The sequence below is a fragment of the Drosophila arizonae genome, chromosome 2 (assembly GCF_054131065.1).
Source record: "Drosophila arizonae isolate 15081-1271.41 chromosome 2, UAZ_ARI_1.0, whole genome shotgun sequence".
Lineage (NCBI taxonomy): Eukaryota > Metazoa > Arthropoda > Insecta > Diptera > Drosophilidae > Drosophila > Drosophila arizonae.
In genome coordinates, this window is record NC_142922.1 from 11,274,771 (window position 1) to 11,292,646 (window position 17,876).

General features: G+C 40.3%; 2 protein-coding genes and 1 pseudogene across 3 annotated transcripts; 2 read left to right on the forward strand and 1 right to left on the reverse strand.

Moving 5' to 3' along the window:
- Positions 1-1,422: 1,422 nt before the first annotated feature.
- Positions 1,423-2,108, forward strand: LOC108619311 (C-type lectin 37Db-like; annotated as a pseudogene).
- A 3,948-nt stretch (positions 2,109-6,056) lies between these two features.
- On the reverse strand, positions 6,057-14,686 carry sp3 (phosphatidylinositide phosphatase spermathreecae). 2 transcript variants are annotated; one of them, XM_018017744.2, is made up of 12 exons: positions 14,446-14,686; positions 12,167-12,395; positions 11,685-12,102; positions 11,502-11,623; positions 11,077-11,442; positions 10,684-11,011; positions 10,551-10,621; positions 9,790-10,005; positions 9,288-9,521; positions 8,152-9,228; positions 7,611-7,761; positions 6,057-7,551 (listed from the first exon to the last, which is right to left on the reverse strand). In XM_018017744.2, the coding sequence occupies exons 1-12, from the start codon at positions 14,543-14,545 to the stop codon at positions 7,423-7,425; spliced, it is 3,441 nt and encodes a 1,146-aa protein (XP_017873233.1). In that variant the 5' UTR covers positions 14,546-14,686; the 3' UTR covers positions 6,057-7,422. The 2 variants fall into 2 exon arrangements, with proteins under 2 accessions (XP_017873233.1, XP_017873234.1); XM_018017745.2 differs by lacking the exon at positions 9,790-10,005.
- An 84-nt stretch (positions 14,687-14,770) lies between these two features.
- HtrA2 (HTRA2-related serine protease) lies at positions 14,771-16,780 on the forward strand. Its single transcript, XM_018017751.2, has 2 exons — positions 14,771-16,209; positions 16,269-16,780. Exons 1-2 carry the CDS (start codon positions 14,990-14,992, stop codon positions 16,432-16,434), a joined length of 1,386 nt encoding a protein of 461 aa, XP_017873240.1. The 5' UTR covers positions 14,771-14,989; the 3' UTR covers positions 16,435-16,780.
- The last annotated feature ends 1,096 nt before the right edge of the window (positions 16,781-17,876 follow it).

Consider the following 17,876-nt stretch of genomic DNA (forward strand, 5'->3'; position numbering starts at 1 on the left):
GTTTGCTGCAAGAGTAAAATCCATCAATCCCTTGAAAAATGTCAAAGCCACAAAGCAACAGCTAACAAATTCCTGTAAATCCTTGCCTGGTGTACTTAAAAATTGAACAATCTTTTAAAAGTTGTGCGACACCCTTTCAATGCCTTGTCATATGCTTAGCATCTCATTGACCCGTGGCAGCCGCAGCAGTCGAACAGAGAAAGTGAAAGGGAGAGAGCGAGAGTGCGAAGAAAGGGCAAAGGAAACGAGAAGCGGACTGAGGTGCCAGCTAATCAGTTTGAAATGCTTCCATATAGATGCCTCTGTGCGGCATGAATCGGTATACCCATAGATATGTATGTGTATACGTATATGTAATTGCGTGCGTCTGTGTGGGTTGCGGCACATTTTAATTTGTAATACGAGTCGAAATTGGGAGTAACTTCAGACACGCTGCCATGGATTTTAGGTGTGGATTACACGAAACCAGCTGACAGCAGAGGACGCGGCAGAGTTGGAGCTGACAAAGATCTGAGAAAGGAAGCAACTTCCCGGCCAGCGGACCTACATATGTGTGAAAGTGTGACTAAAGCTGTTAGTGGAAGCGAGTCTTTAAAATCTTGAAGCAAAACTAAGCGGATGCTATGGTTAATGAAAACATATTATTAAATGCAAAACATATTTGATTATAAAGCTTTACTCCGCCACTTAAGAGCTACTAAGGTAAACAGTAATTAGCTTACAAAGCTTATGCATTAACTAGTACGCAACAAGGTATAAAAATTGCAGTCTGAAGTAACCGACTGCGCAATACTCGTTCGAAGATTATTAATACAGCTTCCGGCATCGGAAGCTCATTCATGCTTAATGAACATAACGATTAGGAAACCAGCTCGATGAATATAGAAAAAAGCAAATATAGTCAGTGCGATTCGCGTATAATTACATAAAGAAGACTAGTTTAGAAACACAGCGAAATGCATTATATAATCTATAGCTAAAGATATTTAACTGATATGCATTTTATAATCTAGAGTTGAGGGTATCTTTAAGTAGACCTGAAAATTTTTAAATTATTGTAAAAATCTTAAGACATTTTTAATAAATAATTTAAAATAATATAAATATGTAAATATACTCAAATTATATATTTTTGGTTTTATTAGAATTTTTGTGCTGAATATCTCTTAGATATTTATTTATTTTAATTTTTGTGACTTATGCATCTTGTTTATATAATTGTTTAACAATCAGCAGATGTTAGGCGATTTGTTAGGTTTTTTTTTTAATACTTAAATAAATAATGAAATAATATGTAAATATCTACATATACATATATCTTATATAACTTAAAGAAATTTTTTTTTTTTTTTAATACCTAAACAATTAAATCGAATATATTCGCAACTGGCTGACTGGCAATATAGGAGAGTAAAACTGGGAAAGAGTTTACCCATACTTGAAGGGATACTTCATTTTGCATGTATATACTTAAGTAAAAAGTCAGATATCGCTATAAAAGACGTTGGCTGGCTGGTTGGGTTGCTCAAACTAATTTCGCACTGCTACGATTCACTATGAAACACTCTCTACTTTTCCTACTCGGAGTCTGTCTCTACAGTGCACACGCATATGACTTAAACTATCCAAGCGACCCTAAAATTACTGGTAGGATATCGTGAATAATGTAAATATATTCGAGTCTCTGATAAAGATTTTGCAAACCAATCCGGATCGGCGAGAAATACTATTTCCATGGTAGATCAAAAGTGACCTGGTTCCAAGCCGCCCACATATGTCGAAGATTTGGCGGAGATCTGGCCTTGATCGAACCGACGGAAGAGATGAAAATTGTTTCAGATTATCTGGCCGACGCCGACAAGCACGCTAGGTACTTGATATCGGACAACGATCTTGTCTCAGTTGACAAGTTCATGTCAATAACCAACGGACAGCCACTGAAATTCTTCTCTTGGTCTGATGGGCAGCCAGATTTGCCAGGTGTTGAGCACTGTATGAACTTGTGGTCCCGGGATTCAGCTTTCCGGATGAATAACTGGAAGTGCCTGGAGAAGGCACAGTTTCTGTGCCAGAGACAGAACATGACTCGTTGCAGCGATTCTTGCTAGGCTGATCTTATGTACCCCACTAATGAAGCTTATAAAGTTGAAAAATAAAAGCCTGCTCAAGCTTATTCCTTAATTCATATATTTTATATTGCAACTGCTAATAATTTTAATATAAGACCTCAACTATCCGTTAAGGAACCTGATTCAAGTAGCCAACAGCTATCTGAAATTAATTAAGAGTGATTAAATATGCCAGAAACATCTCGGCACATTTATTCTTTTAATTATCTATGAACTTAAAAAGTTTCATTCCAATTCTCGTTTTAAGACTTACTCCCTTGACCTTAACACGCTTTAATAGAATATAAATCGAAGCTCTATTATCATAGATTGCGACTGGGCGAAAATGTTGTCGTAATCTCTCGATTATGCTTTCAGTAATCTAACTACTTTAATGACAAACCCAATTTGCCGCCATCGAAACAATAAATCACTGACAAAATGACGCTGTCAAATGGGGAGTGACAGAAAAGGAGGCGAGCCGAAAGCAGCAGAAATAAAAACAATGACACAAAACAATTTCGCAAAAGATGCCACAGACATAGCAGCAGAGCCGCAGAGCCCAACCGAACCCCAAACCGAATGCTGACCGGCATATAACACCAGCCACGTAATGCGAAAAGGCTCCACACACAGAGGCACAGATAGATTGGCACTCATACGTGCACACAAGGACAGACTTCCTCAAGCTTGATAAAGGTGTGGAAACGTGCGATTTTGTAATTGATACTAAAAAGCCCTTAATTGGCACCTTAACGCTGCTGATGCTCTGACAAATTTCCCCAAAGGACCTGCAACAAGGGGCTGGCGTTGACAAGCGTCGTGCGTGGGCTGAACTGCCCAGGCAAGGGCATGGCCGTGTGAGTGGGCGTGGGCATGGGCATGGGCATTAAGTTTCGAGTCGGGGTTTGCCTTTGGGTTTGGGCTTGGGATTGATTCACCCACATGGTAATCCGATGCGCTTAGGTAATAGAGAAAATCTGAGCCAACGGCCATGAATATCGGTGCCATATAATGCCGAGGAATCGTCATTAGCATCATTGTCAGCCACATGATTTGCCCATAAGCAAGCGAATGTGAAGTATCAAAGTCCGGCCAAAAACAAATGGTACTCATCCATAATTGTCTGGCCAGGCGCTGCTGTTGGTCAAGTGGGACTTGAGCCAATAAATCTCATCAAACTAATTCGATACGTGGAGTATGTGTGTGTACTGTGTCTGTGTGTGTGTGTGTGTGTGTCTGTCTGTCTGTGTGGTCAGCATGGATGCAGGAGCAAGGCACCCTTGCGGTTTTTGCTGCATGTTTGCCAGCCTGTTGTCATTTGTTAACATTTCATTACATTTATTTCACTAGAGCGACTGGACACAATTCCAAAGTGGATGAATGGATTTTCCGTTTGATGTTGCTTCGAGTGGCTCGACCACACCAATTCATCCCCGCACATACATATGCACATACATATATGGATGTACGTATATATTTATAAATAGATATATTTGTAGCTGTATTTATTTGCGCTCAAACCAATTTGTTTTATAATTGAATTTGAAATTGAAGATGACATTCGGTTTCCGATTGTTTGGCGTGTGGTGCAATAGCCGCAGGCCAATGGGCCAAGTCACCCACCGAAAAGCGCTGATCTGATCTGACCTCAGCTGTCTATATGTTTTGGGTAATAATGGTATGCACAGATTGAGAGTGTATCTGTGTGTGTGTGTGTGACACGAATTGACCATAAATTCAATTATGTATAAAATTTCACAAGAGCATTCTCGGCTCACTTTTCGCCTAACGCACTTTTCTATTTAATTTGCTTGCAAGTGTCAATCTGGTTGCTCTGCGGTCGTAAACTAAAATCCTCGCAAATAACGCACATATTGTGCAGTTTGACCTTTGGGTCATGATGGCATTGATTTTATTTATGCATCATTTGATTTTACGGTTCTTGCAATCAATTTGCTCGCATTGTGCAAACACTTGAAATTTATAGTTTTACACAAATTCGATGCATTTATTTTAATGGGGGTTCGATCATGAGCTACGCTACAGGCCATTAAAGAGTTGTTGGGGAGGTCTTAAGTTTGCTAATGCCAGAAAATGATTTACTTAAAATACCAAATCACTTTTAATTTGCAGTTGCTTAATACGGCTGATAACTGACTTTGGGCTCAACTGTAAATTAAAAGTCAATCGCAGTAAATGTTAACTCGGAGCCATCGAGGAGCATACCCTCAGTCCCTGGGCGAATGTTAACTAGACATAAAATTAGCATACATGCCATAAAGCAAATTCGATTCCTATCGAGGCAGTGGCAGGCAGGCAGCCGGCTCTGCGCTTTATATAATGGAGGCACTCAGCTGTGTGTCAAGCACTTAACCCGCTTTTAGCAATAAAATTAAGTTTCCTCTAGACCCGGGTGCTGGCTACCAACACGTACAAGGCGAACGTATAGGAAATTAATGGTTTAAGGCAAAAGTGTTTAACGAAAGTGCCAGGCGGGTGCAAGGCAATAAGAAAGGCAAGACACACACACACACACACACACACACAGACACACATATATATATATAGCACCCTCACATGCATACGATAGATTGAACGCAGTAAATTCTTGGACTATCTGTGTATTTCACTTTATTGGCGCATGAAAGCCGAAAAATACGAAAGGCACGAGCAGCCAGTCGCCTGTCAACCGAATTTAAGGGAGCTGCTGGCTCAAGCGTTGCTTCAATTTGAGTCGAGAGAAGCTGTGCTTAAGAAGGCGTGTAATTGAAACATTCAAAAGACAATTTCCAAGTCTTAGCACAGACACACTTAATGGACGCAGAAGACATGGACAAAGTTAAGAAGTGAAATGCGAAAGAAAAATGCCAAACCAAAGCAGAAGCAGAACGAAAACGAAGCCAGAACAAGGGCGAAGGCATCGGGTGGAGTCCGGAACCAGAATATGTATATCCTGGCAATCAAGCGTAACCGAGGGTCAACTGGGCTGGCATGAAACACTCGCAGCTTACTTATGCCATTGCCATGGGCGTTGGTTGCCACTGATTGGGCAAGGTAGACAAAGCGGCCTGTGCGTTAATTAAACAAACATTCAAAAGATTGATGGCCCTTTGATTGAAAAACAATTGATGCAACTGTGTGGCAACATTAGCATGATATTGGACGTTTGGTCAAAACAGAAGACAAAAAGAATGAAAAAAAAAAAAAAAAAACAAAAACAAAACATCAGCGTGCGGATCTTATCAGCTGACGTGCCAAGAGTTCAATATGCGTCCGCCTGATGCCTGGCCTGCTGGCTCTTGCCTGTTGCCCTCTTGCCTGTTGCCCGGCATTGGCCATGCCAAAGTTCGCATAAATAAAACTCCAATATCAATAGAGCCATACACACTTATGTACACATAAGCTGATTGGCAGCGTTATGCGGTCCGTTTCCGTGGTATTTTAATAGATTTTTGATTTCCGCAGCACAGTGACGCTTTCGTGGTGGTGGTTTCTCGGCCACTTTTTTTTTATCACTTATGTAAACAAGGGCCATCCAACATCCAAGAGTGGGACAACACTTGGCGCTGACACGTTCTGTTCCTATAAAACAGGATTGGCTACCCGCATAAATAACAACCGAGGAAGAACAGCTCCGTAACTACAGTATGTTAACCTCACGATGTAATAATCTGATCGAAATTACTTAACTTTACAGATTATATTGCGGTTGCTTCAATATGATCTACTGCAAGGAATAGGTGGGAATAAATCCCAAGGATTGCTTTAGGAATTCTTGACAAGACTAAAAAACAATTCTTACATATTTACTGGTTTTCGATTAACCAAAAGTTAAGCTTAGTCTTCTTGGGGTAATATCATAGAAACTAGTTTTTATCTCGGGTCGACATAAGTATGTCGCTTACTTAATTGATAAAGAAAAGCCTACAAAATCTCTTTGAATATTAATAATTCAACAGGTTACATCATTCACTGCATCTCTTTAACAAGTTTCTATTTCACTAGATTGTCTTTTTTATAACATCATAAATATTCATATGCGATAAAAAATCAACATACATTGCTATCATCGGTACGAAGTCATAAGTCCCATGTTCTATTTAAGTCATATTATACATTGCCTTGAGGCAGCAAAAAAATTAAAAGCTGTTTATATACTGATTTTGAATAATTTCGAAAAAGTGCTCAAAAATTCTGTAATGTCCAAAAAGTAATCAAAATTTTGGTGAATCTATTCGTTTCTGAAATCAATGCACAATTATAAATTACTAAGCTCTCCAAGTATAGGAAGAGAATAACTAACTCGTATGCTTCGAGTTTGCTATATGTTCCAATTATATTTGAAGCTATTTATATTTATGTATATGTATAGGCATATCCAAGTATTCGGTGGCGTATATGTACATATATATTACTACAGATTTGTATTACATTTGGAGTGACAATAAACACGTTATAGTTAATAAAAATACATCATAATCGAATAATCGCAGCGTGTATAATAAATTTGTATATTCGTTGGCGTTTCGAATTCTACATTTTTAGATGTTTATTAGTTTTCTTAATTTTTTATTGAATATCGCTAAGTTAATAATGGTTTTTCTTTTTATTTTTAATACTCATAATCTAGCCAAAAAATTTAGTTTTTGTTTTTAGTGTTCCGTGTATAAAATAAGTTACATACGCATTGGCCAAGTCTTCTGTTTGTCTTGTCTTTTTGTTGTTTATTTGTTTGTTTGTTTGTGACATTTGTTTTTTGTTTGTTTTTGGTTTTTGGTTTCGTTTACGTATAAGATGTCTACATTCATAAGCACGCTATAATTGAATAATTAAATCTATGCATTTGGTGGTTAGGTTTATAAAGCATGTCATAAGTATTTGTTGCTACATCATAATACATGAATAATTAGGTTGTTAAAATATCAATTGAACCTGAAAACATATTTATATTGCTTGGTGTTACTCATGCATACGTAACATATTCCGTTTAACTTAATTTACCATACAATCACAAACAAATAGATATACATATTTGTAAATGTTGATGACACACATAGTTAACTAACGCACTACAGTAACAATCACAAACATTGCATATATCGGGTACAGTTCAACGAACATGTCTATTAAATACGTGCCGCATGAACGAAAATACTTATTGTATGTATGTATATATATATATATATATATATGAGCTATATATAGTATATAGATTCCCTTATATGGAAGTGCCACGTAAAACAGCTAGAGTAAACTTTCCGCTCTAAAACTTGTATAATAAATAATTTTGTATATCACTTAGTATATCCCTTCACAGAGCTATCAGCTTGGACTTGCATTTCTCAGCTTCCCACATTTCTAGCAATACATCTCGCGAGCCTGGACCACGGCCTGGAGGAGAGTTATCCGCCGATAGGCTAGTAGGCGACAGCACGCTGGCCTGCAAGCAATGAAGATAATACGGTTAGGTCTGATTCGACAAATGATTTATCGGCTTACCTTATTGGCAATCTTGCGTGGATCCAGATTCAAGCCAATGTTCTGCATGCCTTTGGCCAGCTTGGAGAGTGGATTGGTAATGGGCTTAAACTTGTTAGCCTCAAAATAGACGGGCTGACCGTGCGGAAGGTTTGCTTCATTGGCAGCAATACTAAAAAGTGGATCACAAATATTTGTAACAAAAAAGAAACGCTCTTATATTGTTGACTTATGAATAGATTTATTTGTTGAACTGTAAGCCATTCGATTACATAAGAAACATATATTTTGTTAGGAAACACATGCTTTGAGTATGTAACATAAATACTATTTGTATACGTGAGAGCAATTGAACATATAAAGGCTATAATAATACCATAATACTTAATAGTTTCATAGCTATTTGTGAAATAACTTCAACACAATAAAAGAAAAATTGTACAAATATATAGAATATAGAGCTTGTCTAATATATAAAGATTGTCTACAAACAACTTAAGGCCCAGAACACAACGAACAAAGCATTAATATTACATTGGGAAATTAAATGTAGAATACCGACCTTAGCCCGTGTCTATCCCCTTCCACATCCGAATTCTCCGTCTCTTGAGCCTGTAAGCATATTTGAGGATTTGGCGTAATCGGCCGCAGGGTTGGCGCATTCTCTAGCAAGCCATTGGGCAGACCAACATTATCGGTTACAGTTGATATAGATATGGTGAGCACATCCTCGGCAGTTTTGCACATGCTATCCTTTTGCTCCAGTTGTCGCATATTGTTTGAGGAGCTGGGCTGCTCTATTTGCCCGCCCATCACAATTCCAACGGAGGGCAGAAAGGTGTTCTCATTGTAGTTGCCCTTATCCATAGCAATCTCAACGTCCGAGTCCACCTCAGGCTCATACAGGCTATTGTCGCGCTCATCGGTGTCCGTGCTGCTCGAGCTATTCGCCCGTTGCTTGCCGCCGACTGTAAAAACGGCCTTGTCGGCTTCCTGGCAAAAGTCCAATGCTGTACCCTCTGATTGGCGCATCACTTGCGGATTGAGAGTGGCGGCAACGTTGCCAGGCTGACCGGCGCTCGAGGGCTTCTTAAAGGTCTGACCTAGTTTCGAGAACTGTCCAGCGACGTTCGAAATGGCTTTGGAACTGAGCTGTACCAGTTGAGATTCAGATAGATTGCGAGGCATGCCTTTCGGCACATCCAACAATGGCAGTTTACTCTTGCGTCGCTGCAAAACCCCGCCAGTAATAAAACGAACATCCTTATTGCCGGCGTTCTCCAAAGCGATTCGAAACATTTCCACAATCGCGGTCAGCGATTCGGTGAGCTCCTCCTGCGTTTTAATAACATAGGCTGCATTGTTAAAGAAACGCAAATTGGCTGAGCGGAACATGTGGAAGTATCCCTCTAGACCATCAACGCAGTAGTTCAGGCGCAGGCACAGATGCGCCTGCGAGGATCCTTGAAAGATTTTTGTCTGCTGATGCATGCCGAGTTCAATGAGCCGCACCTGTGACAACAGTACCTTCTCAAAGCGCACAATCTTGTCCAGATGCGAATCATACTCGGCCACAATATAACAGTCGTCCGTAAGCAACAAGACTGAGTCCACCTCCGTTTCGTTGGCATCCCCAGAGCTAAAGCGTAGTTGTTGGTAGAATTGTTAATAGCTCACGGATTTTAATGTAATATTTACCTGGGATCCGCATCGATTAAGCCCCAAGCACCGACTGGATACTGCTCCGAGCTCAACAGTAAGCGACGACAGTCTTCCACCAGTAATTTCGCATGCTCCGCATTTTCGCCGTCAGTTTCATCTGGCGCCGCTTGACCGCCCAAAGCGCTTAGCGATTCCGAAGAAACGTGGTTGCCCAGCATTAGATCAATAGTGGCTTGACGATACGAGTCCTTAAAGCGCGCTAGGTAATAACTGAAACAGTATGGATGATTTACACATTTAGTTCTCATTTCTCAAACAATCAATAAAAGAAGCAAGGTGCAGATGAATGATAGTAAATGATAAATAAATAAAATTGAAAATCGAATGGTAATATACCTTTTAAAGAGAAAGAAACAATAAAATGGTAACAATTGGAGCAACTAAGAATTGTAATTGTGTGAATACGTTTGATTGAATTTCTTTGCCATCTGGTTGAGCTGCTTTCAGGCCTTCATTTACGATGGTCCTACTTGCGCACCTGTTTAAGACAACCGACTCGAGCAATTTGAGCTCAGGTCCCAGCACGCCCGCACTGTAATATCCACGCAATGGTGGACGGGACTCGGGTGTGAGTATTTGTACAATGGTTTCTAGAACATCATCCTCTCTCAATTCGTCCGCCTGCTGCAGTTGACCTTGCATCAGATCGATAATGCACTGGCGAAACGAGTCGGCAAAGTTTTGAATGAAAAAGCTACGAAGAAGTGGGCATGACATTAGCTAAGAGTCATATATAAACAGGGTTCACAGATATGCAGTCTGCTATTTATTATGATAGCACTGGCATACCCTTCACCCAGGCACAAAGCATGGGTTCAACAATAGTTAGTATAGTTAAAGAGTATCAAATTCTTTCGAAGTCGTTTGACGTTTAAGTGAAGTGTACAAATAAATAGAAGCTTGAACAAATAACATATAGGTGGGCTTTTGTGTATAATTAGTGGAGATTGGGTAAATAGCATGCGATATTAGTAAAATGGATTTTTAATTCCGAAATGACTTCTCTTGTTCGATTTTGTCATTAAAAAGAGAACGTGATAACAGTGCGAAAGGTTGATAATGGCCATATTCAGAAATACAACAATTAAACCCAAGGAAATATTATCAACTTTGATTTCTTTCGATGTAAATTATTATCATGGAATGAAGCTATTTAGATAAAAACATGTTAATGGATAAAGTGTGAGCACAAGCAAATATATAGAACTCATTATAAAGTAGTTTGATTATGCTACAAACCGATTGGCCGAGTTCATGCCGTCCTTCATCATGCCGCTGATTTTTCGCTCTCCCGTTCGTGTGTAATCACCCTAGAATGGAACAGAAATTAATCTGAAATATCTATAATATTGATTAAGAGATGATTTCTAACCTTTAATGCATTCGTGCCTGCATACTGTCTGCTTATAACATCGCCATTGTTTGCCCACAGCACCATAAAGGAGGACTTCAATGGATCTGGTATTGGGGAATAGGGTGGCGAGAGCCCCAACTTAACCAGCTGCGATTGCAGCACCGCTGTTCCAATTGCCGTCTGTACCACATTCGTACGATCCAGACAATCCATGCAATTAACACGAAAAACGGACTTTTGATTGCAGATGATGCCGCGCTGATCCCGCCAGTGAAAGCCCATGGCACCTGCCTCCGGACCAATGGCATCAATCAATGCAGACACATTCCCAAACCGCATGCCGCGACTATTGGATAAAGGAATGTGTTAATATAATAAATGCAATATAGTGATATATATACCTCTACTCACCAATAGTCATGGAAATCAAATGTGACATAGATTATCTGTTCGTTGTTGTATTTTATCACATGCTCCGCATACGCATCGCCAATCAGCTTCTCCTTTCCGCTCTGCTCCACCAGGTTAATAATGCATACGCGCTCGTAGATGGCTAGCTCTTTGGTAAAGTGCAGCTCAAAGGCTTGCTGTGTCTCGGCCACGCCCCGATCCAAACGTGGTGGCGGCCGATATTTGTACCCGGGCTGACTCCAAAAAATGGGCACCGACCCGCGCACCTGCGTAAAGGACAGTTGGTGATGGCGGAATGAGAGTAATTGCTCTGTTTCCACGTAATTGGCGCAGTTGCCCTTCTCATCCACTCCACGGCGTTTATAGCTGCAATTATATATATTACAGTTAATCGCCTATAATATAGATAGTGTCCATTGACTTACCGCGTACCCGCACGATGACGTGAGCGTCGCGAGACCAAAGACAATGTAAAACAGTCATTGCCAATGACACATCCTTCCACCTGCACAAATCCTTGAATAATGGGCAATATCCATGTTTTATCCTACAATGCAGGAATACATTGAAATAAGTCTCGCAATTGACTTTTAATATTCAGTACATACATTCATCTTAATGATATCTCTGATCATGTGCATGTTCCAGAAAAATCTCTCATCTGGCTGCGGCTGGGCATCATCCTCTGTGACCACGTGCCTTTGCAGATTGTTGGTGATGTCGCAGTCGAAACTGAAGTAGAAACTGTCCGTCTCGTCAAATATTTTGTGCAGCTCCTCGGTAATACGTCGCTCGATTTGCCTTGGCTCCCGTATACCCACAGAATTTTTAACCTGTTTGGTAGCCAAATTGGCTGCCTGCTGTGTGGTGGCTTTGATTGTATTCCCAGCGCTCTTGACAACACCCCACGTCTTATTCATGCCCTCGAAGAGTTTGGTACTCTTCGTGCTGGACCCTTGCGTGGTTCTTCCACTCGCATTGTTGCTGGATGAGGAGGCGCTGTGCGTGGGCGTGGAGCTGTTGCTTCTGTAAGAATGACATGCAAAGTACATTAACAAAGTTGAAGATGCTAGACAACTGACAAACTTACTTGGTGTGCTTGGTGCAGTTGGGCAGCTCCGAGTCCGGCTCATCGGCACTGAGTATGCATATGGACTTGATTTTGTACACCAAATGTGGCGGATATAGCACACCCATGGCAACCGCCTCCTTAATAATCACCAAATGCGGTTCATACACATTAGGCAGCGAGATGACGCCCACAATGCCATGCGTAACACCAATACACTCGATGTCCTCCACCGAGCTGAGATCCCATCCTGCAAAAAAAAAAAAAAAAAACAGAAATAGTTTATATGAGCTATGGCATACTAAATACGTTTTGTATATTTAATATTTATTATTTAATGCATTATAGACAGTTGTACCTTCCTCTATGTCTCACATATTTGCTTTATTTTCAGTTGATATCATAGGCCAATCAGGCCTTTATCTATATTTGATAAGCTTCGCAACGCTAACACAGCGAAGTGTGAGCGATCGACATTGAAATTAGATAGTTATAAAGTGTCCGTTTTAAGTCTAAATCATTCAATTAATTTCATTTTAACTAAACGTATTATTTATCAATGAAAAAGTATAATCCCTATTATTACTACTCTTAAGTCTCAACTTTTCTTTCAGTTTAGACTAAACTAATCCATACACAAGAAATCAATATCATCTACTGTACATAAAATGATGAGTAATCTATGCAATTATGGTCATTTTGAGCATAGACATTATGTATGAGCGATTCCAGACCACCTCGCCGCACAAAAAAAAATAAATAAAAAATAAATAAATAAATAAATAAATAAATAAATAAAATAAATAAATAAAATAAAATAAAATAAAAAACTTGTATGACTCATCCTTGAGATAAATGCAGTAGAGACGTGAACGGATGTGACCGGTAGCATAGTTAGAAATCTTACAATGACGCAAAAAATATCACGTTAAAATAATTTTCCCTTAATCTTATCGCACTTGTCTTTTAGCTTAAAAAAACAAAAAAGAAACAGAGAAGCTTATCAACAATAAAAAAAATTGAGCTAAAACTAAATTGAGGCCACAACTTTATCGTCTATATATGCAATATTAAAGTGACATAGTGATTAATATGTATATAGATATATATAATAATATATGGAGACAAAGAGAGAGAGAGAGAGAGAGAGACGGCAAAGCCAAGCTAAATTAAAAACGAATATTTCAAAATTTTGGGAGGAAAGAAAAAACAAGCTGGACCGTTTTTGTAATACCTGAATGTTACAAAAAAATTAGCAAATTAAAACCGCAAAGTTAAGTGAAACACGATAATGAGCAAGTGTAAGGGTCGACAAACTGCTGATGCCACTTAAGATTACGTACGGATTTGGATCGTAAAACCGTTTTTGGAAATTGGCAATTTGAACTTGAAAAGCAGCTTCTGTAACCTTGAATGAGATTTTTGTTCAAATGAGCAAATTTTTGAGCTTTCACAATGTAAAAGGTCAAAGTCTGCAGCTGAGTCATGCCAAATGCCGTGGCCGTGACCGGGGGTTGGAGTTCAAACCGCGAATCGGACACACAATTTATTCTTAAATGAATATTAAATTGCATGCTAACTAAATTACAGGAATTGTACCGCCTGCGCAATTAACGAGCAATCAACAGGACGTTAAACGAAGCCCAATTAGAAGGACTTGCAAACATACAAATTGATAGTGAAGCTATTTTTATAATTACTTCCGAACAATGTCAACATGCACACAACTGATTGCTCTAGGAATAGTAAATAGACAAGGAACAGTAAACGCACTTACAAATGGACAACGAGCAACATGAATAAACACGCACGAACGTCATTTGCGCAAAGAATTACGCTTGAAGCTAACGGCTCAGCCTTTCGCGGCTAAAGAGGGTTGTGTACACACTGTATTTACTGTACTGCTGTTCCGTATATTAATAGATACACGACCCATTAAAAGGCATTTACAGTAAAACGCACAGCAAAAACCAGACGCAAACGCCCACAACAAAACAAATCAGGCAAAGCTAACTGTATAAGTGGGCGGCAGAAGCTCCGACTTCCCAAGCCCCATTCCACCCTTGACATTCAGAGACAAACTAGAGCACACACTCACTACACACACACACTCACCACAGAATTACACACGTTTATGAACATTTACGTTGCCTGCCGTGCATTTTCGCTTTCGAGAGCAAAAACGTGAGCGAAATGCAGATAAGGCTTATGTCGAGGCTAAGCAACAAAAACAACTAATTATAAATACAAAAAATCAGCTGCTGCCTTGCATCTAAGCAATGATTCATCTCTGTATTTACCTGGCTTTATTGTAAATTCCGACGTCTTGCGATTCCACCACAGGCTCTTGTCGCGCTTTACAAATATGTAATGCGTATCAGTTTGGAATACTTCCATCATGACTTCGGCGTGTGGCTATACTATTTGCGACATTTCAACACCAGAATTAAAACTAAAACTATATTTTGTGCAATTAATTTTGTTCCATTGTTATTTCACTTCTTGAACTGGCTCGCAACTGCAATCGAATGCGAGAATATCAATTGTTAGCCAGGCGATAAAATCAACACAACTTATCGGGCCATACACGTCAAAATAGTCATACAACATTCAGACAGGTTGAGGGAAGACGGCATAGCAATCTCCGTATTTTCTATTATATATAGCAATAACAGACTTTATTTCTAAAATTCCTTCATGTTGATTATGCCATTTAGAGGTGTCTGTGAGAAACCATTACGTTAACTGAAAATTTTATGTCCAATATTTGCAGACGGTTTGTTTTGCGCCTATCGATAGATTGTGAGCACATTTATCTGCGTGACACAGCAGGCAGCTAGACGTATGTGTCAAACAGCTGTGCGGCCAAGTCACAAATGGAAGCACAAATTAAATAACAATAACAATTACATTTTGATACAGTCACAGAAATTAATGGCGCTGCGCAGCATCAACAAACTGAATGTCTTCGTGAAACGATGCGCGCCCACGTTGCTCTACTGCCGTCACAAATCCGCACCCAGTGCACTCAATACTAACTCAGCGAGCAGTCCCACTAGCACAAACTCCAGCAGAAATAATAACAACAACAAAAACGAGGACGACAATAGAAACAACAAAAATGGATTCAGTGGCTACAGTTGGCGCAGCGCCATTCGTTTCTTTGTGCCATTCTCGCTCGGTGCACTGGCAAGCACCATGGTGGCACAGCGCGAGGAGTTGACGCCGACGATCTCGGCGCGCACACTGAACGGTCGCCGACGTGAATTCAATTTCATTGCGGACGTTGTCGCTGGGTGCGCCGACTCTGTCGTGTACATCGAGATCAAGGACACGCGGCACTTTGACTACTTCAGCGGGCAGCCCATCACGGCATCGAACGGTTCCGGCTTCGTCATCGAACAGAATGGCCTCATACTGACCAATGCTCATGTGGTGATTAACAAGCCCAACACGATGGTGCAGGTGCGTCTATCCGACGGACGCACATTTCCCGCCACCATCGAGGATGTGGACCAGACATCCGATTTGGCAACGTTGCGTATCCAGGTGAACAACCTCTCCGTAATGAAGCTGGGCAAGAGCAGCACGTTGCGTTCCGGCGAATGGGTCGTGGCCCTGGGCAGCCCGCTGGCGTTGAGCAACACAGTGACGGCCGGCGTCATCAGCTCCACACAGCGCGCTTCGCAGGAGCTGGGCCTGCGCAATCGCGACATTAATTACCTGCAAACGGACGCGGCCATTACCTTTGGCAATTCGGGCGGTCCGCTGGTCAATCTGGACGGCGAGGCCATTGGGGTCAACTCCATGAAGGTGACCGCCGGCATCAGTTTCGCCATACCCATAGACTATGTGAAAGTGTTTCTGGAGCGCGCCGCAGCGCGTCGGAAAAAGGGCTCCGCTTACAAGACGGGCTATCCAGTCAAACGGTATATGGGCATCACCATGCTCACCCTCACCCCCGACATACTCTTTGAGCTCAAGTCACGAACGCAGAACATGCCGAACACCTTGTCGCACGGCGTCCTCGTGTGGAAGGTAATTGTGGGCTCACCAGCGCATAGGTAAGAGAATCCACATATTTCCACTCATTTCCCAGTTTAATCCGCTTTTCCCCTCTCAGCGGAGGTCTCCAACCGGGTGACATTGTGACGCACATCAACAAGAAGGAAATTAAGAATTCTTCTGATGTTTACGATGCGCTCGCAGACGGTAAAAAGGAGTTAGATATTGTCATATTGCGGGGCGTTAAGCAAATGCGCGTAACCATAACGCCAGAGGATCCTTGATACCAGTCTAATCCAGATACAAACTTTAGTCTTTTAAACGCTCTACAATTTGGTGAATTGGCTATTGCATAAATTTGTATGTTTTGTGCATTGCTATAGAAAAACGGAACTGCCAGTCCAGTCTAAAGCAAATGCAGGTCGCGTTCACGTAGCACTCAGCTAGTTGTCATGCTGCGCAGTAAACTCAATACAAATTATATCAAATTACAGTGTTTGCCTAAGACTAATTGTTATTTGTATTCCTAAAAATACAGACCATAAAGTGTATTTCTTCAACAATGCAAGCTAATAATGCGATCAATGTATATTATATAAACGAACATTCAACAATGAAATGTCCAAGAAATTTGCAAAGTTCGAAAATTCTTATATTTGAAAGGGGCGTTCAGTGTAGAAAGTAGAAAGAGGCGTGACAGCATATTTAATATACACATGCATATGCATATATGTAAGTATATGTGTATACTCGGCCGAAAATGGTAAAGTATTCAATTCTTAAATATGCATTTATCATTGGCTGTCACATTCATTCAAATTTGTTTCGATAGCCGATAAATTATACCATTCTTTTAATTATCGATAAGTATTTGGTATTTAAATTTTATTTCTTTTTGGCATAACGTAAATAATTAAAAGCTGAACAATTGAAGTTGCAAAATTTCAGCTGATAACATGTAAAACTATGAGCATTTTCGATTTTTAATGCCCGCCTCTCTTAAAAAGTGAAAAAGAAAGGAACTAAACAATATTCTATACTAAATTTATGTATTGTTAAATAAGTATGCCTGGTGCAGGGCATCTCGTAGTCGTTCACTGCTCGGCTAGAGCACTCTCTTTTTTATCTTTCGCTATTTTCTGAATAACAACTATATCGTTACTTCATTTACGCATCCGTTGCGTTTGCTTAAGCGTCTGCAAAAGATCTTCGATTTCTCTTTGGACGCAGCTCGTCTGCCAATCTGAATGCGCCGTCTGCCTCTGCCTGTCCGTCTGTCTGTCCGTTCCCGTCCGTCCGTCCGTTCGAACAGCGACAAAAATGTATTTACGCTAATTGAAATATCTTGCGTTGCGATCAATCGATGCCATATTTTTTCTTCGCATTTTTTTCTTTTTTTTTTTTTTTGTAGGCCAAAACTTGGTACAGCAGCGGCAGCAACAACAACAAAAGCGTCCCCAGCTCCAAAAACCGAAATGCAAATTTCAATAAATTTATGCAACTGCGTTCGCTTTTTATTTTTGTGGGTGACAAGGCAGACGATGATGATGTTGTAGTTGCTGCTGCTGCTGTTGTTGTTGTTGTTGTTGCTTTGTGTCGTTGCGTGAAAAGTGAAATTCTTGTGATTATTAATTTTATTTTCGCTTTTGGCAATATGCCTGCCTGCCTGGGTGCCAGTCTGCCACTCTGCCAGTCTGCTACGCTTTTTTAGTCTTTGCACATAAAT